Genomic DNA, 26,408 nt, shown 5'->3' on the forward strand with positions numbered 1-26,408 from the left:
TTTTGACAACGTGATTTCTGAAAATGAATTGATTTTTTTAGAATTTTGTTTCATTTTTTGTAAATTTCAAAAAAATATTGTAAATTATTGTAAAATTTAATTATTTAATTTTACATTTATAAAAATAATAATATTATTTAAAAAAAAATTAAATTTAATTAGGTAATTTAATTAACTTTTTTAATTTTATTAAAATTTCAATTTTTAAAATTAATAAAATAAAAAAATTAAATAATATTAAATTTTATTAAATAATTAAATACAATTATTCGAACATTTTAATTTTATTTTTTTAACTTCTAATTTACTTAAAATTAATTTTTTGAACAAATATATAAAGTTTTAGAATAAAAAAAAAATAATAATAATAATAAATTTAATTTAATTAAAAAATTAAATTCTGAAAAACAACAAATTTAATTGAAATTTTTATTTAAATTAATAAATAATTTTGAAATTCTTTAATTTAAATTAATTTATTAAATTAACTCAATTTTTTTATTTATTTATTTTTTTTATTTTAGTTAAAAATAATTTTTTAATTAAATAAAAATATAAAAAATAATTTAATTAAATAAAAAATTAAACTTAAAAAATATAATTTTAATATTAAATTAATTATTTTTTTAATTAAAATTAATTTGAATTTTAAATTAAATTAAATGTGTTTAATTTTTCAAAAATTTCCAAGGTCATTTAAAGGACATTTTTCATTTTCATCAATTAAAATTTCATTTCTTATCGCAAATTTCGAAAAAAAAATCTCAGTTGATTCACAACAAAATTCGTCATTTTACCCCAATTCACTCAATCAGTTGTTGCACTTCTGTCATTTCTCTCGTGTTGGAGTTCGTTGGTATGAGTATTTTGTTTACACTGTGCATTCACATTTACATTCGTACTTTTTTTTTATCCAAATTGTAAAAAAAACCAACATAACCGTACCCAACAATCGTGGTTTCTATAGTAGTATTTATGAGTCAACCGTCGTGCGAGTAAAATTTCAAGGTTCGAGCTATTTATCGGTCATTAGACCCCCGAAAATTCAAATTCGCAAGGCAAAAAATCGCAAAATTAAGTCATTCGTGTATGGAAGAAACGAAAAAACAGGAGATGAGATCTGATGGAAATGAAAAGTCTGCTAATTGACGACAGTGACGACGACGATTCAGAAGTTGACATATTTGAGACGACAAATCTTTTGGCAAACAACGGTAAAAGGGGGTCATACGGTGCAAGACGCAATCGAAAGACAATGGGAAATGTCCTTAAAAGCTTGTGTTGCGGGTAAGAAATATAAAAATAAAATAAAAAAGCATTACGTAGTGTTCTAGAAAGGCATTTCGCTCAAAACATGACTTCTCAGCTGTGAATGACATCCACGACGAAAGAGTTTAAATTAAATTTTGAACATTCAACGTTCTTAAATAATTGAAATTTTAATAAAAGTACCTCAAATTGTCCAAAAAATATTCGTTAATCAATTAATTTCAATTAAAAAAATTTTTTTTAGTCTATTTCAAGTTGGATTGTCACACTAACACACTCTCATCGATCACCGAAACTGTCAAAAGTGCAAAATTTCTCAATATTTTCATGTTTTTTCGATAAGATAATTTTAAAATTTCCAATTTCGCTACATTTCAAGTACATTTCCCTTGTTTTTATCAATATCAACCCGAACCAGATAACGTATCGCGGCATATCTGAAGGCGACATCGAACATTTCTGACTCATACAAATGAAAAATTTTGACATTTCTTTGTTTTTATCTGGTTCGTAAGCGAAAATTTGTGTTTTAAGCGTAAAATTACTCAAAATTTGTCGGAAAAAATTGTCAAAATTCAGCGATTAGAGCAGGAAGCGTTCGCGATGGAGGATATTCCTCCAACTACCATAATAAATAAAGAAACCTCACCGTTAATTACAAAAACCAGGAGACGAGGATTCTTTTTTAGGTGTGAATTGTTGCGAAAAAAATATTTTTTCAACTTTTTCGTGGGCGGAATCAATTAAATTTCTGATTTTTCTTGCAGTTGTTGGTGGTGGACTGTGCGAAGATGGTGCGCAGCGAAAGAATTACGTTCCCGAACGGTTTTAATCGGAAAAACATCCACAGAAAAATTTCCCCCGAACGAGATTAGAAATCAAGTAAGACATTTTTTTTCACTTTTTGCGTGTTTCATGACCCATAACTAATTTTTTCTTCGTTTTTTTTTTAGAAATACAACATCATCACATTTTTACCTTTGGTGCTGTTTCAGCAATTTCGTTTTTTCCTCAACCTGTACTTTTTAATTATGGCCTTAAGTCAGTTCATACCCGAAATTCGTATCGGTTTGCCGTATACTTATTGGGGTCCGCTGTCTTTCGTGCTGCTCGTGACAATTTGTCGCGAAGTTGTTGACGATGTGCGACGACATCGACGCGACAAGGAGATAAATTCACAAAAGTACAAGCGTTTGACGGGACACAATCAAGCGGAGCTCGTTCCAAGCAGCAAATTGCGTGTCGGTGATATAATAATTGTAGAAAAAGACGAAAGAATTCCCGCAGATTTAGTTTTGCTGCGGACCAGTGATAAAAGTGGAGCAGTATTTGTTAGAACTGATCAATTGGATGGTGAGTTACATTCAAATTTTTAAATCTTTTTTTTAAAAAAATTATTTTTCAATTTTTTTTCAGGCGAAACTGATTGGAAATTACGTTTAGCAGTTCCAACAACGCAAAAATTGGCTGACGATTCGGAATTATTTTCATTAGATGCCTCGATTTACATTGAAAAGCCTCAAAAGGACATCCATTCGTTCATCGGGACTTTCACAAATGGCGCCGAGGAGGAAAGTTTAGACTTACAAAACACCCTGTGGGCAAATACAGTCGTTGCGGCGGGAAAAGCTACCGGAATTGTCGTTTATACGGGCAGTGAGACACGCAGCGTGATGAACAACAGTCAACCACGATCAAAAATCGGTCTTTTAGACATCGAAATTAACGGATTGACGAAAGTTTTGTTCTGCGCCGTCGTCGGACTCGCTTTTGTAATGATGTGCTTGAAAGGATTCGGTGGCCCATGGTATCGCTACATGTTCCGTTTCATCCTGTTGTTCTCGTACATCATTCCGATCAGTTTGCGCGTCAACCTGGACATGGGAAAAGCTTTTTATTCGTGGCAGATGCAAAATGACGAGGAAATTAAAGGTACTGTTGTGCGTTCAACCACAATTCCCGAGGAGTTGGGACGCATTTCGTACTTGTTGACGGACAAAACGGGGACTTTGACACAAAACGAGATGATTTTCAAGAAAATTCATTGCGGCACAGTCGCTTTCGGCAACGATTCGTTCGACGTGGTTGCCCAAACGATTCAATCTTTGCGCGAAAATGCGACGCAAGTGACGTCACCACATAAACCAGGCATCAAAATGCGCCGTCCCGAGGGATGGCGTGTGTGGGAAAGTGTTCGTGCACTCGCTTTATGTCACAATGTCACGCCAGTCTATGAATCGCCGACAACCAACAATAAAGGAGACAGCAAGAAGAATTCCCCGAGCAAACAAGTCACTGAAATCGTGGATGGTCCAACATATCAGGCGTCAAGTCCCGACGAAATTGCATTGGTAAAATGGACTGAAACTGTAGGACTTGCTTTGGTTAATCGTGACTTGAATACCATCACTTTACGGTTCAAGAGTCCCTCGTTGAGAACTTCTTACACGGAAAATGCGTCGATTAACACGACAGTGACGAATCTCTCGAGAGCAGAAGGCAGTATCGCTTCAAGCAGCACGGAGTCTTTGGCTGATTTTCAACGAACTCATCCAGATGACGAGTTACAATTCAAAATTTTACAAATTTTCCCCTTCACATCCGAAAGTAAACGTATGGGGATTATCGTACGAGATCAGCAATCCGGCGAAATCACGTTCTACCTTAAAGGAGCTGATGTTGTGATGACTGGGATTGTTCAATATAACGATTGGTTGAGCGAGGAAAGCGGAAATATGGCACGAGAAGGCTTAAGAACGCTCGTTGTCGCCAAAAAAGTCCTCACCGAGGAGCAATATAACGATTTTGAGACGCGTTATAATGCGGCAAGGCTCTCAGTGGTCGATCGTGCTTCAAAAGTGAGTGCCGTTGTGGAATCTTTGGAGCGTGAGATGGAACTTTTGTGCTTAACAGGCGTCGAAGATCGTTTACAAGACCGAGTTCGCCCAACATTGGAACTTTTACGCAACGCAGGGGTCAAAATTTGGATGTTAACCGGCGATAAGCTCGAAACAGCATGTTGTATCGCCAAAAGTTCGCATCTTGTGGGCAGAAGTCAGGGCATTCACGTGCTAAAAAACATTTCAACACGAACGGATGCCCATTTGGAGCTAAATCAGTTCCGACGGAAGCAGGATTGTGCTTTGGTTATTTCCGGCGAGAGTCTCGATGTGTGTCTGACTTATTATCAACATGAATTTATGGAGTTGGCGACAAATTGTCCCGCTGTGGTGTGTTGTCGTTGCAGTCCAACGCAAAAGGCGCAAGTAGTAGCTCTCATTCAGAAACACACGATGAAACGCACGTGCGCTGTGGGCGATGGCGGTAATGACGTTTCGATGATTCAACAAGCTGACGCCGGAATCGGTATCGAAGGAAAAGAGGGAAAACAAGCATCGCTCGCAGGTGACTTTAGTATCCCCGCGTTTCAACATATCGCGAAACTTTTACTCGTGCATGGACGACATTCGTACAAACGCAGTGCCGCCCTTTCGCAGTTCGTGATTCATCGTGGTTTGATTATTTCGACGATGCAAGCGGTATTTTCGGCAGTTTTTTACTTGTCGTCAATCGCGTTGTACCAAGGCTTGTTGATGGTCGGTTATGCGACAGTTTATACCATGTTTCCCGTATTTTCGTTGGTGCTCGATCAAGATATCAATGCTGGCATTGCCTTAAAGTATCCCGAGCTTTACAAGGAACTCTCCAAGGGACGTAGTTTAAGTTACAAAACTTTCTTCATCTGGGTGCTGATTAGCATTTATCAGGGCGGCATCATCATGTATGGCGCTCTCATCTTGTTCGAAGACGAATTTATACACATTGTGGCAATTAGCTTCTCGTCGCTCATCTTGACGGAACTCATTATGGTCGCTTTGACAATCCGCACGTGGCATCGCTTGATGGTTCTCGCAGAAATTTTCAGCTTGGCACTTTATGTTATCTCGCTCGGCGTTTTGAGAGACTATTTTGGTGAGTTTTCTTTGAAAATAAAAAAAAAATAAATTTTAAAAAAATATTTTTATTTTAGATTGGGACTTTATTTGGACCACACAGTTCCTTTGGAAAGTTTCGATGATCACAATTGTTTCGTGCTTGCCCTTGTACATCCTGAAATTCCTAAGGAAGAAATTCTCGCCACCATCATATTCGAAACTCTCCTAAATATCAACAACAATAAAGATATATCTCTGAGACAAACAAGTCTGACATTTTTATTTTGTATTTTTGGACACCTTGAATGAGAAGAAGAGTGTTGGTCAGATTTTTGATATACAAAAAATTACTTATAAAAGAAATTTAAAAAAAATAACTGTTTTATGTACTAAAAGTCAAAAAATTATTTACTAAAAATTATTATTATTATTGATACAAAAATAAGAAAAGAAAAGAACATTACTGTAATAATTAATTATTATATATGGCATAGCTAAAAATAAAAATGATAATAATATTAAAATAGAAATGAATATAAATCATGAATTAATCCGTTTTTTTATTTTATTTTTAAGTCGAACATCTTCATGGATTGCAGATTCAACAGGTTAGTAGTCCTTGGTGTTCTTCGTGATCCAAGGCAGGAAAGATGATACTCGAGAATACACGCCGGGGTATTGTCCTTTGCCACAACCAATGCCCTAAAAAAATACAAAAAAAACATTTTTTAAATAATTTTTAATTTTTATATCAAAAATTTTTTAGAATTAAAAAAAAAAATAAATAGTTTCGAAAGATTTGATATAGAAATATATGATAAATTATTTTTTTTTACTTTTCAATAAGAATTTTTATTCAACACGAATTTAAAAATTTTGAGATCTCAAAAAATTATTTATAAAATTTTATTTCTTTTAAAACCCTTTTGCTTGAAATAATTCGTTTTTCTTTCGTATTGAAAAAAATAAATTTTCTTAAATAAAAAAATTCAATGAAAAATATTTAAAAAAAAATTAATAAAAAATCAAAATTATTAATAAAATAAAATGAAAATTTTAATTTTGGCTTGAAATTAAAAAAAAACTTATTTGTTTTTTTTTATTTTCTTTAAAATATTAATTTTTTATTCATTTAGATCTCAAATGAAACTCATTTTTGTCCAAAATTTTTGAAAAAAAATTGAAAAAAAAAAAAATTTTGAAATACTATTTTTCATACAAAATGCCAAATTTCAAAAAATTTTTGACAGTTAATTAATATTTTTGTTGTTTTGAATTTTTTCAATTGATATTTGTGTATTAAAAACTGATCTAAAAAAATTTTAATTAAAATTGAAAAAAATGAAAATTAAAAAAATAACTGCCAAATTTTTTTTTGAAAAAAAAAAATTCAATAATTTTCATGAAAATCATTTTTTAAAGAATATTTTATGTCGAAATACGATTTTGAATACAAAAATTGCTAAAAATTGAAAAATTTTAATGAAAATTTCTAAAAAATTATGAAAATACACCAAAAATCGGTAATTTTAGATTAAATTTTTAATTTTTTTTAATAATTAATTTTTAATTAAAATTAAATTTTTGAATTTAATTTGGAGCGGCCTTAATTAAATTTTTAAAATTTATAAAAAAATTTTTTAGAAATTTTATTATATAAAAATTTTTGAAATTTGTTTTAAAAAAATTAAAAAAATTTTTAAAATAAAAGTTGATAAAATGCTTAAAATTAATGAATTTGAATTAAAATATTTTTTTTGAACGTTTTAAAAACAAAAGAATAAAAAAAAAAGTAATTTGAACCTTATTTACTTGACTTTATGTAACGATCTAAACAATGGACATTTTTTTATATCACGTACCACAATTTCATTGAAAAATTATATTCATTCATTAAAAATCATTTATCAGCTGCAAACGTTCTAAAATGGAAGTTAAATCAACTGATATCAAAGTTACTTTGCACGATAAATTTTTTCCTTCTTCAGTTGATAAGAAATCTACACAAAAATCATTTTCTAAGGTAAGATTTTTAAGTTTAATTTTTTCAAACAATTTTTAATTTTAATTTTTTCAGCTTCTTCAACGATTTTTGTTTCTCTTGATTAGTATCGGTCTTTTATTTTTCATCATTTATTACGACAGCATCATTAGCGTTTATGGAAGTCCTTCACATCACAAAATTTTCTCAAAAAAATTCAATTCAACCGATTTTAGAACACTTATGAACATCACAGACTTCGAATTTACGATCCAACAATCGGCCTGCTTCGAGTCAGGCTCTAAAATTGATTTACTTGTGTTGGTCCATAGTGCACCTGAACATTACAAACGTCGCGAAATGATCCGTCACACCTGGGCAAACCAAAAAATTAACAGTAAATTTGGGAATTTTCGAGTTTTATTCCTTCTCGGAACAATTGAAGGCGACGCAACCACCCAAGGCACGATCGTTTTGGAAAATTTAGAGTTCAAAGACATCATTCAGGGCTCCTTCATCGAAAATTATCGAAATTTGACGTACAAACACGTGATGGGGCTCAAATGGCACAAATATTTCTGCGACGAAGCAAAGGTCGTGTTAAAAGTAGATGACGACGTGTTCATTAACATGCCCTTCGTCTTACAATCCTTCGAAACAAACTTCTGGGAGACACTTTTCGATGCAAATGGCGACTTAATTCTTTGCAATCCGATGATTGGAAGTGAAATTTATCGAGATCCCGACTCGAGATATTACGTTCCAGCCGATCGTTTAAAGGGAGAAAAGGAATTCCCCCCGTACTGCTCGGGATATGCGATTTTTTATGCAGGAAAAACCGCGAAAAAGCTCTACGATGAAGCGCAGACCCTTCCGTATATCGGGGTCGATGACGCTTTTATCACAGGAGTCGCCCGGGAACAAGCTCATATCAACTTCACAGAATACAAAAACTTAGAAAGACCGGAAATCGACTGGTTATTGAGAGATTTGACAGATTTCCAAGATGACGCAATGCGAAATTTCTTCATTGGCCCGTTCGAAATCGAGCCAGACGTAATGAGGCAACTTTGGGATGCCCTCGTGATGTTTTTATTTGAAGTCAGATACGTTTCCGATTGATTGGAGGTCGAAAGCAAATATGAAACAACCAGTTCGTCATCGAAAAACTAATAAAATATGAGATAAAAAAGACATCTGTCAGGTTTTATTGACTTAGACAAAAAATTTTTAGAAAAATTAAACACTTGAACAAATAATTTTCAAACAAATTCGAAACTTTTACCAAAAATATCTAAAATAAAATTTTTAGTTCCGTTTTAAACCTCAAAGAGAATTCATAAAATATGGAAATAATAAATATAATTTTAAAAAATAGTAAAATTCGGCGCAATTTAAAGAAATATTGCCTTAAATTACTCGGAATATGGTTAATTTTTCTCACATTTTTATATTTCGTCATAATAAATTTTAAATTCGAGACTCAAAAAGACAATTTTAAGCTCGATCGAACATTTTTGGACGGTCCCAACTTCTATTTCAACATTCAGCAGCCCGCTTGCAACAAAACGGATTTATTAATTTTAGTCTCGTCAGCTCCTAATAATTACGCAAAACGACAAGCTATACGAAGAACGTGGGCAAATCAAACAAAAAATGCCAAACTTGGTCGTTTTCGAGTGCATTTCCTTCTGGGAATGCCAAAACACGCAAAAAATGTGCAACCAAAAATTTTAAAAGAAAATTACGATTTTCGGGATATTATTCAAGGATCTTTTGTCGATCATTATAACAATATGACCTACAAAAATTTGATGGGTCTCAAATGGGTCAAAGAATATTGTCCGTACCCCAAATTGTTGCTAAAAGTTGATGATGACGTCATGGTTAACACTCCACTCATTCTAAGGTCCATCAAGGAAAATTTCTGGGAGAAAATTAAGGATGTTAATTACGATTTTATTTTCTGCAAACAAATTAAAAATTCCCCGATTCGAAGAAATGTGAGAGATAAGTGGTACGTTTCAGAAGAACAAGTGCCGGGAAAATTTTATCCGGATTATTGCCCGGGATATGCGATTTTTTATGCGCCTCGTACGGCGATTCGGTTGTATAATGAAGCTGTGAATTTGCCGTTATTTTGGATTGATGACGTATTTATTACGGGAATTGTGCGGGAAAAAATTGGCATTAATCTGACAGATTGTCGTTGGTTGATGAACAAAAAAATGCACACATTTAGCTTGAAAAATAAGTTTATTGGAGCGTTTAATTTCGATATTGCTAATAGAGCGGATGAAATGTGGGAAGATACCAAATATTCAATTAATTTTAAAAAAATTAAATTTTAAATAAATTTTTAATATTAAAAAAATTTAAATATTTTTAATTAAAAAACTTTGGCAATTTTCATAAATTTTTTTGAATTAATTAATTGAATTTTATTTTATTTTTTTTTTATATTTTGACTTTTAACTAAAGTTTTAATATAAGAAAAAGTTAAAATAAGTCAAAAATATTTTTTTTTATTTTTTACCAAATTATGAGAAAATTTTCGAAAAAAATGTAAATTTATTTTAATTAATTTGCCATTAGAATGTATAAACCCCAATTTTGAACGTTTTTAAGCTTTCATGCTCCTAAAATTTACTTTTTTGACTCCTGAATTGTCTTATGACGATATCAACCCACAAGAAATTTGATAAAAAATTGATTTTGCTTGAAAAATTAAATAAATATAAAATTTTTCTTACCCAACTGACAATTCCAACTTGAACCCAGCGACCATCATTCAACATCAACGGGCCTCCAGAGTCTCCCGAGCAGGAATCTTTGCCTCCAGTTCCAGCACAAATCATCGAATCAATGATGCCTACAACAATAAAATGAATTAACGCACGAAAATTCATTAAAAAAAATTAGATTTTACCTCCAGGTGCGGTTGCTCCATACTTTTGCTTGCATTCCTGATTCGACCAAATGTGCAAATCGACTTCCTGCAACGTCGATGGTTGTCGCCCGTTTTCCAACAAACTTCCCCAGCCAGCAACTGTTCCCGTTAATCCGTTATATTTGCGAGATGAGCTTGCCGATGGAAGACAAATTGGACGAATTTTGCTCGTAAATTGCACTGGTTGATCGAGTGTTAAAATTGCAATGTCGTTGTACTAAAAAATTATTGAAAAATATTAAAATTGAATAGTTTTAAGGGAATTTTAAGAAATTTCTTACCAGAGTTCTCATATCAAAGCCACGATGACGCACTAAACGTTTGACGCGACGTTCAACGTGTTGCGTTTCGGTAGTTGTGTGGATGTTATGTTCTCCTAAACGGACTGTCAAGCGAGCGACATCCCATGAAGACATGCTACGGAAGAATTTTATTATTTTTTGAAATTATGACTTAAAGTTAAGCTTAAAATTAAGTAAAAATATATTTTTTTTGATTTCAAGTTTAGCCTGAGGTTTAGAAAAATTCAAACTTCTATTAGTTAATGACTTTCAGACCAAATTTTGGAGCAAATAATAAAAAAAATCTAAAAATTTTGATAATAGGTAATTAAGAAATTATGAAAAAAAAAGTAATCAAGTACCTACTAAATTTTGAAAATTTACAAGTTTCTACTTAATATTTTACAAAAAAAAGTTGTAGGAGGGAATAAAAAATCTTTTAAAAATTAAAAAAAAATTTTAAAAAAATGTTAAAAAATTACGAAAAAAATTATAAATTTTAAAAATTCATTAATTAATTAGGCCGCTCCAAATGAAACTCAATAGTTTTGTCCAAAATTTTTAAAAATTTTTTGGAAAAAATTTTTGGGGGGGGAGCAAAAAAAAATAAAAAAATTTTGAAATAACTTTAAAAAATGCCAAAAAATTCGAAATAATCTTTTTCGATATTTTTGTTGTTTTGAGTTTTTAACATTGATATTTGTGTATTAAAAATTGATTTAAAAACATTTTAATTAAAATTTCATAAAAAACTTTATCATTTTCTAAATTTTTTTTTATCAAAAATTTTATTATTTAAAAATAATATCATAAAAATACCTAACTGTCAATTTATTTTTGAAAAAAAAAAATTTTTTTTCTCAAATTTTCAAAATTTTTTTCTAATAAAATTTTATGTCGATTTTGAATTTCAAAAACTACTAAAAATTGAAAAATTTTCTTAAAAGTTTTATGAAAAATTATGAAAATACACCAAAAACCGTTAATTTTTGATGAAATTTTTAACTTTTTTTTTTATTTTTTTTATTTATTTATTTATTTTTATTTTTATTAAAAAAATTATTTAAGAAATTAAGAAAAAGGTCATTTATTTTGACTTTAAGGGACAAAACTCTTAACTTTTTGGATAAACTTTAAAATTTATGAATAATTTTAGCCAAAAGAAATAAAATTTGCTCATTTTTAACACAGAAGAATTTTTTTGGTATTTTAACTTGATATAAAATTATTCAAAATCAAAATTTTCATGTAAAAATCATTCAAAAAAGTTAAACATTTTGCCATCAAAATTTTTTGCAACTCCAATTTTTGTAAAAAAAAATAAAAAAAATTACGACTTACTGAGCGATGCAATGTGCTGCAGTCAAAATATGAATATTATCGATAAGACTTCCTCCGCAAAATTGTTTGCCCCCGTTGAACAAAACTGCAATCCATGGCCAGGCACCCAACACCGAAGGACGTCCTCCAACAACTTTGAACGCATCATCCTCCGTTTCAATCACGCGAGCACTTTTGGCACCACACGACGCATCATTAAAACTCGAACTTTCACTTTCCTCCGTTTCCGTTGGCGCAGGAGGAGGATGCGTTGCCGAAGTTGGGGGCCATCCAGGCCACGAAGTTGTCGAAGTCGTTCGTTTCGTCGTGTAACGTGTCGTGGTTCGTTTACTCGTTGTCGTTGGCGGAGGAGCTGGCGTCGTCGTTGGTGCCCCGAAATGCGGCGGATGCGTTGCTGGCGTGTGATCTGGCGGATGTGTCGGAATTGGTGGCGGCCAACTTGGGTAATTGCTGTCTTTTATGCCGCCCAAATCGTTACTTTCCTCAACAGTGACGGGTGACTCGGTACCTGCTCCAACTTGCTGAACGCTATTTGTGCAACAAATCCCGAACGTTTGATAGCCCATTTCGTTGTAATAACTGCACGTGTCGTAATTTCCGATAATCCAACGCTCCCACGAATACAAATCCGGAAACTTGAAATACGGATAGCAATTTTTCAGGGAAGTACAAGTGCCAAGGACGTTATTTGAGGCTAAACACAACGATCCCTCGCTCACTTGGGTCCATGGGTTTTTCAAATTCCAGGCGATGACTTGTCGTGACTTGCGACTCAGCACAGCAGCTAAAAAAAAATAAATCAAAAAAAATTGTTAGAAGTTGTTTTTTTTTAATCCTATTATGGGCGGCGTAACATTGCGAATATTCTTTGTTTTAATTTTTTGAGATCAATGACAACAATTTTTTTTTTTGATTGACACGTTAATCCGCAAGTTAAATTTTGTCGCGTCTACTGTTTTGTTTTGATCAAATTTTAATCAAAAACACGTGTTGGTGGTATTTTTGCACTGAATTCGATTGATTGATATTCGAGAGATCCATTGACTCATTAGCGAATGTTTACATTGTCTCATGATAAAATCTTCAGACAACTTTTTGTTTTTTGCTTCGGCATGTAATTGGCGTTCTAGATCATGTCTTGCATTTATTCATCAGGTTCGTCGATTGATGTTTCGTTGCATTCTTTCATTCATTCATTTATTCGGAGTTATTTTATTTTTGCTGTTTTATTTATTTCTTGATATGTATAAATATTTACGATGGAGGGGTTTTGCGTTCTAGTTTATTGTTTTTTATGTGTAATTTTTTAATTTATTTATTTTGTTCATCTTGATGAATTTTGTTCATTAAAAATTGTTTTTAGAGTAAATTTTAACCTGGAAAAAGTGCGGGAACCTGGGAACCTCCTTCCCGGGAAATTTACAAATATCATAAAGAAAAAAATTGAATTTTTAAGAGAAAAATTTCATAATTTAAAAATTAAAATTTGTAAAATTACTTAAAAAATATATAAAATTGACTATATTTATGATTTTTTCTAATATCTTGGGGTAAATATAATTTTGGGAGATGAGTTTGGTTCCCGGGAAAAACTAAACTTTTTCCATGTCTGTAACCAATTTTCAAATTTTTGTTAAATATTTAGTTATAGTTATTTTTTAAAATGTATTTCAATTTTTAAAATTTATTCAAATTTAATATTTTTTATTAATTTTATTTTTTTCTGTTCGGTTTTTTTTTTTGAGATGATCTCTAAATTTAGTAACAAAAGTTTTTCAATTTGAAAATTTTACTTTAATTTTAAATATATTTTTTTTATTTTATTTTTTATTAAATTTTTGAATTGTTTAAATTTTTTCAAGTTAACTTTTTCTCAAAACTTAAATTGCTTTAAAAATTATTTTCATTCGAATTGCAGAGTTTTCCACAAATTTTAAACTTTATTTAAATATTAATTTTTTTAAATAATATTAATTAACTATTTTTTATTTTTGTGCATTTTAGCTTAAAATTTAGTGTTTTTTATTTTAAATATATATTTTTTTTATTTTGCTTTTTTTTTTGCTAAACAGAATAAAATATGTAGATTTTTCTATTTATTTATCTTAAAATTTTTGTTTTTTTTTTATTTTTTTTAATTTAATTTAATTTTACTGAATATTTACGTTACTTTAGGAGCTTTATGTTAAAAAAATTAAATTATTCATTGAAAAAAAAAACAAAAATTAAATTAAATTAAAAATTTTAATAAAAGCTTTAATTAATTACTACTCAATTCATACAGATTTTTCCTCAATTTTTAATTTTTATGATTTTTTTAAATATTTTTTTATATTTATTTTTTTTTGTATTTTTTTATTTTTTAAATTTATTCACATTTTCTCTCAATTTAATTTTTTCTAATGTTTTTGATTTTAGTAATTTTTTTTTTTAATTTTTCTAGAACAAAAAAAATTCTAGAAAAATACCGCTCACGTTGTTTTCATTTGTTAAATGACGTTATTTCTGGTTTCTCAATTAAACTTGTGCTCTAACTAGAATTTTACTACAAGTACATTTCACGTTTTGTTTTGCGTTTCATTTAAACATGTAAAAAATTCAATAACTACAAAATAGCGCAAAATGTGAAGAGCGCTCGATAGCATAAAAAGATCAATGAACTAGCTACCAGACCAGAGATTAGTGTCATATCGTATCTGCTGCCTTTTGTTGAAAGCACTTAATGCCTCATTCAAATCGTCATGACCAAAGCGTATTTCGAGATCGAAAATTTTTCTTTTGTGAAAAAGACGTTTTTTTTTAATTTTTTTTCACTTTTGAACGAAGAAATATCAGTTGAAAACAAGTACAAGAACAATTAAATTGGTTTGTTCTCTGTGTCTGCGCGCAATTAAGTACATAAAGTATGCGCGTCGTTATCGTTGATTGCGAAAGAACAAGTTCTCACTTCTCTCTTTTTAACTAGTTCTACGGCAGAAGGCACCAAAAGCACCATTTTGCAACATAAATAAAACCACAAAAGTACACAAAAGGAATAAAGAAGAAGAATATTTAAATTAAAGTACGAAAAAAAAAATAGACAAAGACTTTCAATTGAACGAATTTTTTACGCGGTAATGATAGACACTGTGGCACTAAATACGGCAAAAAGTCATAAACATTGGAATTTTTAACGTGAACTGATTTTTTAGTATTCTTCGAGGAACTTCTTTTTGTCCAAAAAAAATTAACTTCCATTCACTTTTCATGACTCACTCCCAAAAATTTCTTCAAAATTCCCAATAAATGGAGAAATTTTTGGTATTCACGGCGAAATGAAGCGCGTGCTAACACCACACTCGATGCTACTTGTGTTTTTTTTTGCTATCCTCGTTCTTTTGAGTTAACTTTATTATTATTAATAAATTTTTATTTATTTTTAAAAGAGACAGACGTGATGCGCATCGCTAATGAACAATAGATTTGAATTTGACAAACAAATAAATCGTAGCAGAAAAAAATTGCCACTAATATGTCAATCAAGACATCAGCTTAACGTCATCAATCAACTTAATTTTTGGTTTTGGACGAAATTTAAATATTATTTTTGTGTCCTTAGCGGAAATTCCGCAGTTGTAGTCACCTTCAACGACGACAGTGTCAGCGTCGCCATCGTTAATTTTCTCCAAAGTGTCACTTTTGGCACTGAAAACGAGCGACAGAAGCACAAAAAGAATTATTTTTCCCATTTTTTTTTAATTTGGGAAATTTTTTTCACTTTTTTTATTTATTTTTTGGACAACTCCGGTTCGTGATTTCTTTTTACTTTTTAAAAAAGGAAAAACTAAACCAATTCGGATGGACGTTAAATGAAGACTGAAGACAGCAACTGAAGAAGCGTGGTAAGTTATATTTGAATTTTTGCTCTCCTTGTTGTTTCTCTTTCGCAGTTTAATTTTTGCCGGTTCGGTTTCTCTCTTAATCGTCGTTTTGTTTTGTTTTTAATATTCGCATGTTCGATAGTTGAAGTTATAAAGAGCGATTTGTTGCGTTTTAGACCGGCATTGAAGTAAATAAAGAAGAGTTGCACGAAAGTGCAATTATTGGGTGGAGACGACTTGTTTTTTTATTTTTTATTGCACAAATTGATTTATTACGATTTATGATAATAGGAAAAATTACCCATTACGAACATGAGTTTTTAATTGATTGTCAGCTGTTTCTAATTAATCCAGCAGACGATGTGATAATGATCTTATTTAAGATTAAAAAGTTGATTGTATCTGTTTGAATTAACACTAATAAAAAAATAATTACTAAGCTAGGTACAGTTACAGATTGAACAAAAAATCTGAGGGGATTAAGTGTTATTTTTTTTGTAAAGTTATTCGTTATATAAAAATTATTCTAGCAGAAATCAAGAATTTGGAAAGTTTAGAAGATTTTCTCCTTTGAGTGAATTTATTGACTTTTACGTTTGAGAAAATTTTTAATAAAAGTCATAAAAGCGCATTTTAGCAAAAATCTATGAAAATGCAATAACACATAGATTTAAATCTTTTTTGGCCATTTTTTTGTACCCAACGATTAATTTTTAGGAATTTAGTAAAAAAAAAATAAATTAAAAAATTAAATAATTTACAATTTGAAAATTATAAAAAAAAATTGACAAAAAAAGTATCTTTATATTTTTTTTTATTTTTTAAAGTTTAAGAAAAATTTCTAAATTAATTTTATTATATTATTTTTTATATACATATTTTTAAATTTTAAAATTTTTTGAGTGCATTTTTAATAAGTTTAAGCTTATTGTGAAATTGAACATAAAAGAAAAAAATGTAATATATAATTTTTTAGACCCAAAACACGTTTCTTGATATGTCAAGTAATTCAACTACAAAATTTTGTTTTAACGTGAAAAATCATAAAATTTTCCAAAAATAAAGTTTTAATGATTTTTTTTAAATTAATTTCATTTTGAAAATTAATTTATTAATAATAAATTTAAAACTCGGAATTATTTAAAGATTTTAACCTTTTAAGATAGTTTTACTGAATTTCGTAAAAAATTTCTTGTCTCTACAAAAAACAAAAAAAAAATATTAAATCTTTTTAAATAATTTTTTACCTTTAAAAAAAATGTTTCAAAACTACAATTACTCCAGAAAAGTAAAAAATGTAATTTCTCACGTCTCGTGTAATTTTTTTTCCAAGCACGCAGACAGAATTCACCCCAAAGGTTGATTTTTTTCTTAATTCTAATAATTTGCACTACAGCTAATTTGTTAGTATAATTATTCGTTTACCGCAAATGCAAATATATCAAACATCTTAAATGCGTACTTCATTTGTTCTCAGGCTTTCCAAGAGTGCAGTTGAAAAAGAAAATCGATCTAGCGTGCTGATTGCAATAATAATTATTAACAATTGATATATTTAATTTAATTGCATAACGAACTAGTTTCAATCGGAATAATTCGGTCATAACTCATTTTTTTTACAAGGAGATCTACCTGTAATACTCGAACGTCAAAAAAATGACTTCCGTTTCCACTTTTGTGATATGTTTATCGTTAATCGTTTGTGTCATTCCCGTGATTTTTTCCGAGTCGACTTCCGATGAAGAAGAAACTTGGGTTCCCAATCCTGAGGTCGAGTTGCGTAAGTATTTCAGAATAATTTCTAACTGATTTTAGTTAATTTTTGTTTCAGCTCCATCGATGATAATTTGTCGTCGTGACGCGCCATCGCAAGAACGAAATGAGTGCATCAAAAATAGCATCAAGTCGCTTTTGCCATTATTACGAGATGGTTACGAGCCACTTGGCATCACGCATTTCGATCCGTACAAAGTAAAAAAGACCATAATTGAGTTCAATACCGGCACAATTTTCTCCAAATCTGTCATGAAAGATGCTCTCATTTCGGGTTTCAGTCGTTCGCAGGTGAAAAATGTCCGAACCAAAGTCAATGATCGCAAGATGTACATTGAGCTCGATGCAAAAGTGCCACAAATAGCAACGGAAGCGATGTACAAAGGCTCTGGAGGCTTCAACGAGTTGCGAATTACCTCAAGTGGCTGGATGAAAGTCGTTATGAGTAAGATCTTGAACATGATTCATATTGGATTATCTAATAAAATTCTAAAACAATTGCAGCCAAAGTCACGGGAACGTGGAAATTTCTCGGAGAAATCGAAACAATCGACAATGAGGATTACATGATCTTCAAGAAATTCGATTTGGATAATTTGCAAATGAAGGGAATGAGTATCAATGCAACTGGATTGTTCCCTGATCCAGATGTTAATGCGTTTGTATTGGAGTTTGTTAATCAATATTGGGAAACTTTGTACAAACAAATTTTGCCGCAAGTTAAATCGGCGTGGGAGCCAATCACTTTGGGATATGTGAACAAGATTTTTGGAAGAATTCCCTTCAGAAGATTATTTCCCAAAGAAGATGAAATTGTTGTGAACAAAGAATCTGCTGCAACTTAAAGATATCGAAAAGTGAAATTCCGAAATGAAGATTTATTAAAATCTTTTTTTACAAACATTTTTTAATAAAGGTCAATACAATTATCGAAAATGATTCCATCTAAGTGATGTTATGGAAAATTTTCAAAAAGAAATTTTAAAATCGAAACATTAGAATATGTTTCACCAAAGCAAATTAAAAGTAATTTCTAAAGGAAGTAACAACAAAAGGCAGAAGTTTTTAATGATGAAACTACACAAAGCGAATATTCTCGTGGAATAATTGAACTATATTCTAACTGCCAAGATGCAAAAAAGCATACTAATTACAAAAGTAAGAAAATTTTCATGAATCTTCTTGACTAAGTTCAACAAAAATAGTAGACAAAAGATAAGAACAATGAATGTTACTTGAAAAGATAAAAATCTTCTGAGAAACGGATTGTTCTTCCTCTATGTAAGTATGAAATAAGTGCATTTTCCAAAATGAGTTGATCTCATAGCCCGAAGTCGGAAGTCAGCTTAGTACAGTGGTTAGCGTATCTGACTGATGAGCGTAAGGTCGTCGGTTCGAGACTCGAAATCATGAAAAACTTTTCTGATTCCAATCATGCTTCAAACTTGCTAAGATCTTTTAGAAACCCTTTGGAACCATCTAGGAGAGCTAAGTGCGCGCCTGCTTGGGATGACAGGTAAAAAGCTAAGACCCATTCCTCGGCGTTTATTGAGAAAGTTTACGATTTCACAGTATGAAGTACAATAGGACTCTTTAGAGACCGCGGTGCGAGCCATACTAGACTAGGTCTAGTAAACCCTACCTTACCCTACCCTAGCCCGAAGTCAATATACATACTTTCAATAGGATTAAGAAACCTTCCTGACGATTATTTTGACCGAACTCATGATTTTAGTCTTATTTGGGTTTTTTCTTCGACATTGGATTTCTATACTATGCGTCTAATTTAAATTACAAATGACAACTGGAACAATTCAAATCATCGTACCATAATGTTGTTGTTGTTGATGTCAGGTCCATCTTGCGATGATTTGAGCAGGTATACTTTTAAACGTTAACATTTATTGCACTTTTCACGTAATTCAGAGCGTTTCTTTTTAATTCTTGAATTTTATCATAGTCTGTTTTATATTGTTTCGACATTTCATTAAAAAGTCTGACACCGTTGTACCACACTGAATGTTGTTCATTGAACGAAATTTTTTGTCTTGGTCTCAGATGTGCATTATTTCTTAAATTATATGGCTGTATTTCGCCCACTTTCTCAATATTCACAGCCAGGTAATTCGGTAGTTGATTTTTTGTTGCCTTAAAGTTTAGTATCAAAACATTAAACGATATACGTTGATAGACACTTAACAAAATAGTTTCTTGTAATATTCGACAAACACTGCTTTCTATATTTCCATGCGTTTAGATTCTTCATACTCTGTTTTGTATTTTCTGTATTCCTCTAATTGTTCCATTCAAACCTGCTTGACGATTATCTTGACCGAACTCACGATTTTTGTCTTATTTGGGTTTTTTCTTCGACATTGGATTTTTATACTTTGTATCAAATGACAAATGACAACTGGAACAATTCAAATCATCGCACCATAATTTTGCAAAAATACCGGAATAGCCTTATTACCTACATACAACGAAAAATAAATAGAGTTTCATATTAATCCTCGTAAAAATTGAACTACAAGTCGAAAACCGTACTGAATTATTTGAAATGTTAGACTTAACAGTTATATTGGAAACATTTTTGTTAATTGTACCGCTCTTGCTTCGTTAGTTTTGTACTATTTTACTTATCCAGTCATATTGATTCCCAAGCTACAAAACTTCAAGCTACAAAAATTCAAATAACTCAATGATTCATTAAAAATTTTCCATATCAAAATGGAGTTGTCTGGTCTTTCACTTTCTCCTTCAATGTTTACAAAACTAATATAACCGCAAGGTGAGGGAAGCGGAAAGATCCGTTTTTTTATTTAATGAGAGAAGTTCATGGAATCATCATTCATTGCAACAAATTGATCATTGACTGCTTATCTCCTCTTTTCAAATACAATGTGCACATACAGTTTTAAAGTATTATTTTTGCGATTAGAGCAGACTTCAAGGCATACATGTACCGCCTATGGTGATCGTGCATTGATTGAGAAAATCTCTTTTTGTTTTTCGCATTTAAATACGAGGGTAGTGAATTTATATTTTTGCATTCATTCGTCGTTGAACCACCGATCCGAGTGGATTTCTTCTTAGCTTACTTGGCGACTATTTTTTTCGACAAATAAAAGTCACGAAAACCCAATCAAATTTAAATCAAACAAACGTTAATAACATATAATTGATCCAACTGTAATAATAAAAAAGTGAATGGTTTCCGCTGAATTTTCAATCAGCATGTCCAAAGGTACCTTAATAACGGTCGCATTGTTTGCATTGTCGGGTTACGTGGCAAATGGTGCAACGGATAATTGGGTGAGGAACCCTGAAGTGGCGTTACGTAAGTTATTTTTCTTCCATTCCGTTCCAAAAACTAATTTTTGTGACACACGCAGCTCCAACGATGAAAATTTGTCGTCGAACGTTGCCGGTGCAGGAGAGAAATGAATGTATTATTGAGAGTATTAAGAGTTACTTGCCAACGATGAAAGAGGGATATGCCCCGCTGGGAATTGAGTCTTTTGATCCATATTATTTGCCAAAAAGCCGTCTTGAATTCCGTCAAGGTGAATTGTACGCAAAGATGCTTCTGAAAGATATTTACGTTTCCGGTGTTAGCAAGACAAAAGTGCTCGGATTTCGTTCCAAAATCAACAGTCAAAAGTCGTACATGGAACTAGATGTTCGTTTCCCAAAAATCTTCATCGAAGCAGATTACAAAGGACGCGGCGGTTACAACGAATTTCAAGTTAACTCCTTTGGTCATGCGAAAATCACAATAAGTAAGTCAAAAATTTGCATTGACGCAAAAATCGCACAAAAATACAAATCGATCATTATTTCAAACGATCAAATTTTTTATATAAAATAACTGAAGATAATTAAAAATTAATTACAGCAAACTCTACGGGTACATGGAAGTTCCTTGGGAACACTGAGACAATCGAAAATGAAGAATACATGATGATTAAATCGCTGGATTTGTCAAATTTTTTGGTGCAAAATATGCATTTCGACATTGATGGATTGTTCCCTGACAAGGACGTTAATGAGTTGGCAGTTGGATTTTTGAATCAAGTATGGGAGTCGGTATATCGGCAAATTTTGCCGCAATTAAAGACGATATGGGAACCGGCAACACTTGAAATGGTTAATAAAATATTTGGACGAGTTCCTTTCCGACGATTGATGCCGAAGGAGTAAATTTTACGAAAAGTGTTAGTTAAAAAAAATGTACAAAAATATGTTGGTAATTAAATATATTAATTTAAAGGAAAACGTTAAAAAATTGTCTAAAATTTATTCACAAAATAAAAAAAAAATTAATATTTATTCTAAATAATTAAGAAACTAGATTTTATTCTTTTAAGCTTCATTTTTAGGCCGCTCCAAATGAAAATCAAAAATAAAGTCCAAAATTTTTGAAAAAAGGGGGGGCAAAATAAAAAAAAAATTTGAAATACTTATTTATTTTCATACAAAATGAAAAAATGTTAGCAATTTTTGATCGTTAATCAACATTTTTGTTCTTTTTAAAAATCTTCTTTGAAACTTTCAAATTAAAAATTGATTTAAGATCATTTTAAGTTAAAAATTGAAAAATTAAAATTTCATAAAAAATAACTGTCAAAAAAATTTGAAAAAAAAATTCAGTAATTTTATGAAAAATATTTTTAGAGAAGAAAATTCAAATTAAAATATGATTTTCAAAACAAAAATTAAAATAATTGAAAATTTTTTTGAAAATGTCTTGAAAAATTATGAAAATACAACAAAAAACGATCAATTTTGATGAAATTTTTAACTTTTTTTTTTATTTTGCCCCATTGGATTTTTAACTTTTAAAATGGGGCATCGGACTTTATTTTTTATTTTCGTTTGGAGCGGCCTTAATTTAAAATTAAAAAAATTAAATAATGTGAAACATTTTTGATTGTTGTGTTTGCCTAATTTTTATTTATTTATCAGAATGAAGATGATTAATTTTGTAATGCATTTATTTCTTTTCTATAGAAAATTCTGGGTATTTCTAAAAATTATCAAACAAGTTTTTCTTCTTTTTTGTTTGTTGTGGTTTTGTAGCAACTTCTTCGATTTTAAAACGATTCTAATTTTTTTTATTTATTTTTGAATCTCATTTTGCAATCAAGAGTCCACGACGTATATTACTTAATAGTAGTAATTTGTATCTTGCTATAAAAAATTAGTTCGTGTTTCGCAAGGTTCCTTTTGAAAAATAATTCATCAAAAATCTTTTGAAAAAAATAAATTTAAATATTTTTAAAAATTTATGAACTCAAAACAGTGCGTAACAAAATAAAAATATTTTGAATTATTTTTTTTTTAATTTTAATAAAATTCTTTTCACTTTCATATGTTTGACTGATCTTATGATCATGTAAAAAAAATTATGCAAATCATTTTAATAATTTTTTAAAAATTGATTAGTTCTTCTTATTTTTGCACTTCACAAAATTTGCGTCTTTTTTAAGTTATAAATAAATGAAGAAAAAAATTGTCTGCTCTCTGGTTCATATCTCCTTCTTAAAATGAAATGTTTGTAAATATTTGCTAAGCACAAAAAAAACTGTAATTGATTGTTTATGCGTTCAATTTTACAGGAAAAACTTTGAACCTAAGCATTTTAGTAACAACTAGGTAGTATCTATCATTAATTTCTACGTTACACAAACTGCACATAATAACATATGCTGAACAATACATCTCAAGGTGGGCCACTAAAAATGCACTCTTCACTAGCTATGTTCGAAAAAAGTTGTTTTTGTGTGAAAATTTTAATGTAAAAACAATCAAAAGTCAATATCTCTTCAAGAATCTTCGATTGAAAAGGTGACTTTGCCCAAAAGACAAATTTCAAGCTCGTTCAACTTCACGCTCATTTAGCAAACAAACCGAAATTCTGACGTAGCTACATCTTGTTTAACAATAAAAACAACAAACAACTCAAAAACTGCGGTTATTTCGCGCTCAACATTCGTCGTGTGAACAACATCGGAATCATTTTATCGCGTTACCGGTTAAATTATTTATTCATTTATTCGTTCTTGTGCATTGGAGCAACAAATTAAGGATGTCCTTTAACAAGTGGCTTGCAATTGTAGCTTTAGGAGTAACGTGCCTTCAAATAACGGCTGAAGAAGTTGCATGGGATTATAGTAACCCTGAAGTTGCGTTACGTAAGTTTGCAATTTTTTTTATTTATACGACATGAATTATTTGCGCTATGTTAGAAAATTATTGCTTTTTGTATCAAAAGTGGTGCACTGTGCAATTTAATTCATTTTTTGTCGTATTTATAGCTCCATCAATGATCATTTGCAAAAGAAACTTACCAGTTAAAGAGAGAAACGATTGCATATTAAAGAGCATAGAAAGCCTATTGCCGAGTTTGAAGGTATGTTGCATAAAATCTAGATTTTTCTTCTTATTTCTATCCATAAAATTTTTTTTTTTTCAATTTTTTTCAAATTTTCTACAAAAAACTGAAATAATTTATAATTAAAAATTATAAAACAATTTAATTTTTTTAAAATTAATTTTTAAAAATTTTTAAAATAATAAATTTAAATAAAATATTTAAAACTTTTTTGAAAATTAAATTTTAAAATTTTTTTAAATAATGAATTTAATTAAAATATTTAAAATTAGGCGAATAAATTTAATATTTTCATTTTTTGTCCCATGAATTTTCTCAGAACGGAAATGCAAAAATAAATATTTTTGAATAACGTTAAGACGTTGAACGTTGATTCTTAACATTTATTTAATTTTAGTTTATATTATTTTAAAATTTGAACTTAAAAGTAAAGAAAAATCAAGAAATTCTCCCAAAATAAAAATTTTTGAAAAAAAATAATTTTGGTCACGTGACTTTCAAAAAAATGTTTTTCAACATTTCAATAGAAAATGTCGTAAATAAGCAAATTTCTTCAGTTTTTTGTATAATTTAACCATTAACAGTAATTTTTCAATACAAAAATTCCAAAATATGTCAAAAATATTTGTATTTTATATTTAATTTTTATTTTTCCCCCTGAATTTTTTCGACAAAATCCGAGGGGGGGGAGACAAAAAATGGATATATTAAATTTATTCGCCTTATTTAAAAAAAAAATAATTTAAACTGTGATGTTTTTTTTATACCTAAAAATAAAATTTATCTTACAGAACGGATATGCACCCCTCGGAATCAATCCTCTTGACCCCTATAAAGTCAAAAAGACGACACTTCAGTTCAAACAAGGCCCAGTTTATGCAAAGTTACAGATGAGAGATGCAATCGTTAGTGGTCTTACTAGAGGAAAAGCCAAAGCCGTTCGTTCTAAAGTCAATGATAACAAAATGTACTTGGAAGTCGACGTTGAACTCCCAAAATTGCGCACATCAGCCAATTACAAAGGATACGGCGGAGTCAACGATATCAAGGTTGATTCATCCGGATATGCAAATATCACTCACAGTAAGTCGTTAAAAATTCACTTAAAAAATTTTTATAAAAATCAATTTTTTTTTTTCAAAAAGCAAAAATCACATCCACATGGAAAATCTACGGAAATATCGAAACAATCCAGAACGAAGAATACATGATGGTCAAAGCCTTCGAAGTGTCTGACTTGAACATTGACAAAATGCGTTTCAATGTCACCGGTATCTTTGAAGATCCAGAATTGAATAATTTCATCAATGAATTCGTGAATTCGCAATGGAAAAATTTCTACAAGCAAGTTTTACCTCAGGCGAGATCAATGTACGAACCAATTGCGTTGGACTCTGTGAACAAAATCTTTGGACGTGTACCTTTTAGACGTCTCATGCCGAAAGATTAAAGAACAATAAACGAAGTGTAATGATGAGATTCGTGATAATTCATAACAAAAAAAAAAACATAAAAATAGATTGAAAGTCATCGTGAATCAACAAAAAGTTGCTAAAAATTAAAAGCAACGAAAAGCTTTCAAAACAATTTTTTTTGCGATGATGATACATGAACTGTTTATGGGTGAATAAGTTGTTAGACTAGTTATTTTTAAGAAATAAATAAGCAAAAGGTGATATTGATAAGCGATTTTTTTTAGGAATAAAAATATTCATTCTTGTTATAAATCTTGGGTTGAATTTTTTTTGCGAAACATTATTTTAAGTTTTTTTCCTGTTTTAAAATTCAGAATTTTTAATGTGATCAAAAACTGTGTCAAAAATTTTTGTCAAATCTTGCTCCAAATGGATAAAAATTTGTCAGAGGGCTCTAATTTATCATTTTTAATAATTTTACAACTCAAAACTGCCAAAAAATTGAAACTGAAAAAAAAATTTCACATAGTCGTTTTGTTCTTGTAACGTTCAAAAGTTTTTGTCGTGATTCGTTCACGTTTGACGCACGATTTTATAACTCAAAACTGCCAAAAAATTGAAACTCTGGTGAGCAATTTTTGTCAAATTTGAAATGGATAAAAATTTGTCAGAGGGCTCTAATTTATCATATTTATGAAAACTTAAAAATGCAAGAAAAAAAATTTTTTCCTTTGACATAGTTTTGTTTTGAAAACTAAATCAAGAGCAAAAAAACTATGTCAAAAACTGTGTCAAAGTTTTTGTCAATTAAAATTAGAGCATTTTTAATCACAAATGAATTTAAAAATTTTTCTTTGAGTTTTAAGCATTAAAATTTATGATAAATTTTTGTTTTCTTTTTTAGAAGAATTATATTTTTACCGCAAGCCATTTTTTGACAAATCTTGCTCCAAATGGATAAAAATTTGTCAGAGAGGCTCTAATTTATCATTTTTAATCATTTTACAACTCAAAACTGCCAAAAAATTGAAACTGAAAAAAATTTTTTCTTGTGACATAGTTTTGTTTTAAAAACTAAATCAAGAGCAAAACTAACTGTTCTTTGAATTTATCTTCCACAAATTATAGATAAAATATGTTTTCTTAAATTTTCTAAAATTTTACCTCGACGAGTCCAATTTTCTTCTAAATTTTATGAAATTTCCA

At 30.1% G+C, this 26,408-nt stretch overlaps 5 protein-coding genes across 6 annotated transcripts; 4 read left to right on the forward strand and 1 right to left on the reverse strand.

Annotated features, from left to right (window-relative positions):
- Positions 1 to 929: 929 nt before the first annotated feature.
- LOC134830675 (probable phospholipid-transporting ATPase IIB) lies at positions 930 to 5,729 on the forward strand. Of its 2 annotated transcripts, none has more exons than XM_063844229.1 (5): positions 930 to 1,287; positions 2,037 to 2,151; positions 2,223 to 2,622; positions 2,686 to 5,241; positions 5,300 to 5,729. In XM_063844229.1, the coding sequence occupies exons 1-5, from the start codon at positions 1,124 to 1,126 to the stop codon at positions 5,431 to 5,433; spliced, it is 3,369 nt and encodes a 1,122-aa protein (XP_063700299.1). In that variant the 5' UTR covers positions 930 to 1,123; the 3' UTR covers positions 5,434 to 5,729. The 2 variants fall into 2 exon arrangements, with proteins under 2 accessions (XP_063700299.1, XP_063700300.1); XM_063844230.1 differs by lacking the exon at positions 930 to 1,287 and adding an exon at positions 1,591 to 1,958.
- On the reverse strand, positions 5,673 to 15,922 carry LOC134828578 (clotting factor G beta subunit). The gene is made up of 6 exons (XM_063841555.1): positions 15,919 to 15,922; positions 11,758 to 12,541; positions 10,417 to 10,552; positions 10,115 to 10,352; positions 9,939 to 10,057; positions 5,673 to 5,906 (listed from the first exon to the last, which is right to left on the reverse strand). Exons 1-6 carry the CDS (start codon positions 15,920 to 15,922, stop codon positions 5,814 to 5,816), a joined length of 1,374 nt encoding a protein of 457 aa, XP_063697625.1. The 3' UTR covers positions 5,673 to 5,813.
- Positions 15,923 to 17,099: 1,177 nt separating this feature from the next.
- Positions 17,100 to 18,401, forward strand: LOC134831264 (uncharacterized). The gene is made up of 3 exons (XM_063844943.1): positions 17,100 to 17,397; positions 17,449 to 17,835; positions 17,895 to 18,401. Exons 1-3 carry the CDS (start codon positions 17,274 to 17,276, stop codon positions 18,233 to 18,235), a joined length of 852 nt encoding a protein of 283 aa, XP_063701013.1. The 5' UTR covers positions 17,100 to 17,273; the 3' UTR covers positions 18,236 to 18,401.
- Positions 18,402 to 20,434: 2,033 nt separating this feature from the next.
- Positions 20,435 to 21,663, forward strand: LOC134831736 (uncharacterized). Its single transcript, XM_063845542.1, has 3 exons — positions 20,435 to 20,730; positions 20,786 to 21,172; positions 21,289 to 21,663. Exons 1-3 carry the CDS (start codon positions 20,601 to 20,603, stop codon positions 21,591 to 21,593), a joined length of 822 nt encoding a protein of 273 aa, XP_063701612.1. The 5' UTR covers positions 20,435 to 20,600; the 3' UTR covers positions 21,594 to 21,663.
- A 1,818-nt stretch (positions 21,664 to 23,481) lies between these two features.
- LOC134828579 (uncharacterized) lies at positions 23,482 to 25,237 on the forward strand. The gene is made up of 4 exons (XM_063841556.1): positions 23,482 to 23,587; positions 23,711 to 23,805; positions 24,579 to 24,870; positions 24,933 to 25,237. The coding sequence occupies exons 1-4, from the start codon at positions 23,482 to 23,484 to the stop codon at positions 25,235 to 25,237; spliced, it is 798 nt and encodes a 265-aa protein (XP_063697626.1).
- Positions 25,238 to 26,408: the final 1,171 nt, after the last annotated feature.

Source organism: Culicoides brevitarsis, chromosome 2, assembly GCF_036172545.1.
Source record: "Culicoides brevitarsis isolate CSIRO-B50_1 chromosome 2, AGI_CSIRO_Cbre_v1, whole genome shotgun sequence".
Taxonomy (NCBI): domain Eukaryota; kingdom Metazoa; phylum Arthropoda; class Insecta; order Diptera; family Ceratopogonidae; genus Culicoides; species Culicoides brevitarsis.

Coding starts and splice junctions, on each gene's coding strand:
- LOC134830675 (XM_063844229.1), top strand. CDS start 1,124: ATGGAAATGAAAAGTCTGCTAATTGACGACAGTGACGACGACGATTCA. Junction 2,152..2,222: donor CGAACGAGATTAGAAATCAA/GTAAGACATTTT, acceptor TTTTTTTTTTAG/AAATACAACATCATCACATT. Junction 5,242..5,299: donor CGTTTTGAGAGACTATTTTG/GTGAGTTTTCTT, acceptor TTTTTATTTTAG/ATTGGGACTTTATTTGGACC.
- LOC134828578 (XM_063841555.1), bottom strand. Junction 10,353..10,416: donor GCTTTGATATGAGAACTCTG/GTAAGAAATTTC, acceptor ATAATTTTTTAG/TACAACGACATTGCAATTTT. Junction 10,058..10,114: donor TGGAGCAACCGCACCTGGAG/GTAAAATCTAAT, acceptor TTATTGTTGTAG/GCATCATTGATTCGATGATT.
- LOC134831264 (XM_063844943.1), top strand. CDS start 17,274: ATGACTTCCGTTTCCACTTTTGTGATATGTTTATCGTTAATCGTTTGT. Junction 17,398..17,448: donor CAATCCTGAGGTCGAGTTGC/GTAAGTATTTCA, acceptor TTTTTGTTTCAG/CTCCATCGATGATAATTTGT. Junction 17,836..17,894: donor CTGGATGAAAGTCGTTATGA/GTAAGATCTTGA, acceptor AAACAATTGCAG/CCAAAGTCACGGGAACGTGG.
- LOC134831736 (XM_063845542.1), top strand. CDS start 20,601: ATGGTTTCCGCTGAATTTTCAATCAGCATGTCCAAAGGTACCTTAATA. Junction 20,731..20,785: donor GAACCCTGAAGTGGCGTTAC/GTAAGTTATTTT, acceptor TGACACACGCAG/CTCCAACGATGAAAATTTGT. Junction 21,173..21,288: donor TCATGCGAAAATCACAATAA/GTAAGTCAAAAA, acceptor AATTAATTACAG/CAAACTCTACGGGTACATGG.
- LOC134828579 (XM_063841556.1), top strand. CDS start 23,482: ATGTCCTTTAACAAGTGGCTTGCAATTGTAGCTTTAGGAGTAACGTGC. Junction 23,806..24,578: donor GCCTATTGCCGAGTTTGAAG/GTATGTTGCATA, acceptor TTTATCTTACAG/AACGGATATGCACCCCTCGG. Junction 24,871..24,932: donor ATATGCAAATATCACTCACA/GTAAGTCGTTAA, acceptor TTTTTCAAAAAG/CAAAAATCACATCCACATGG.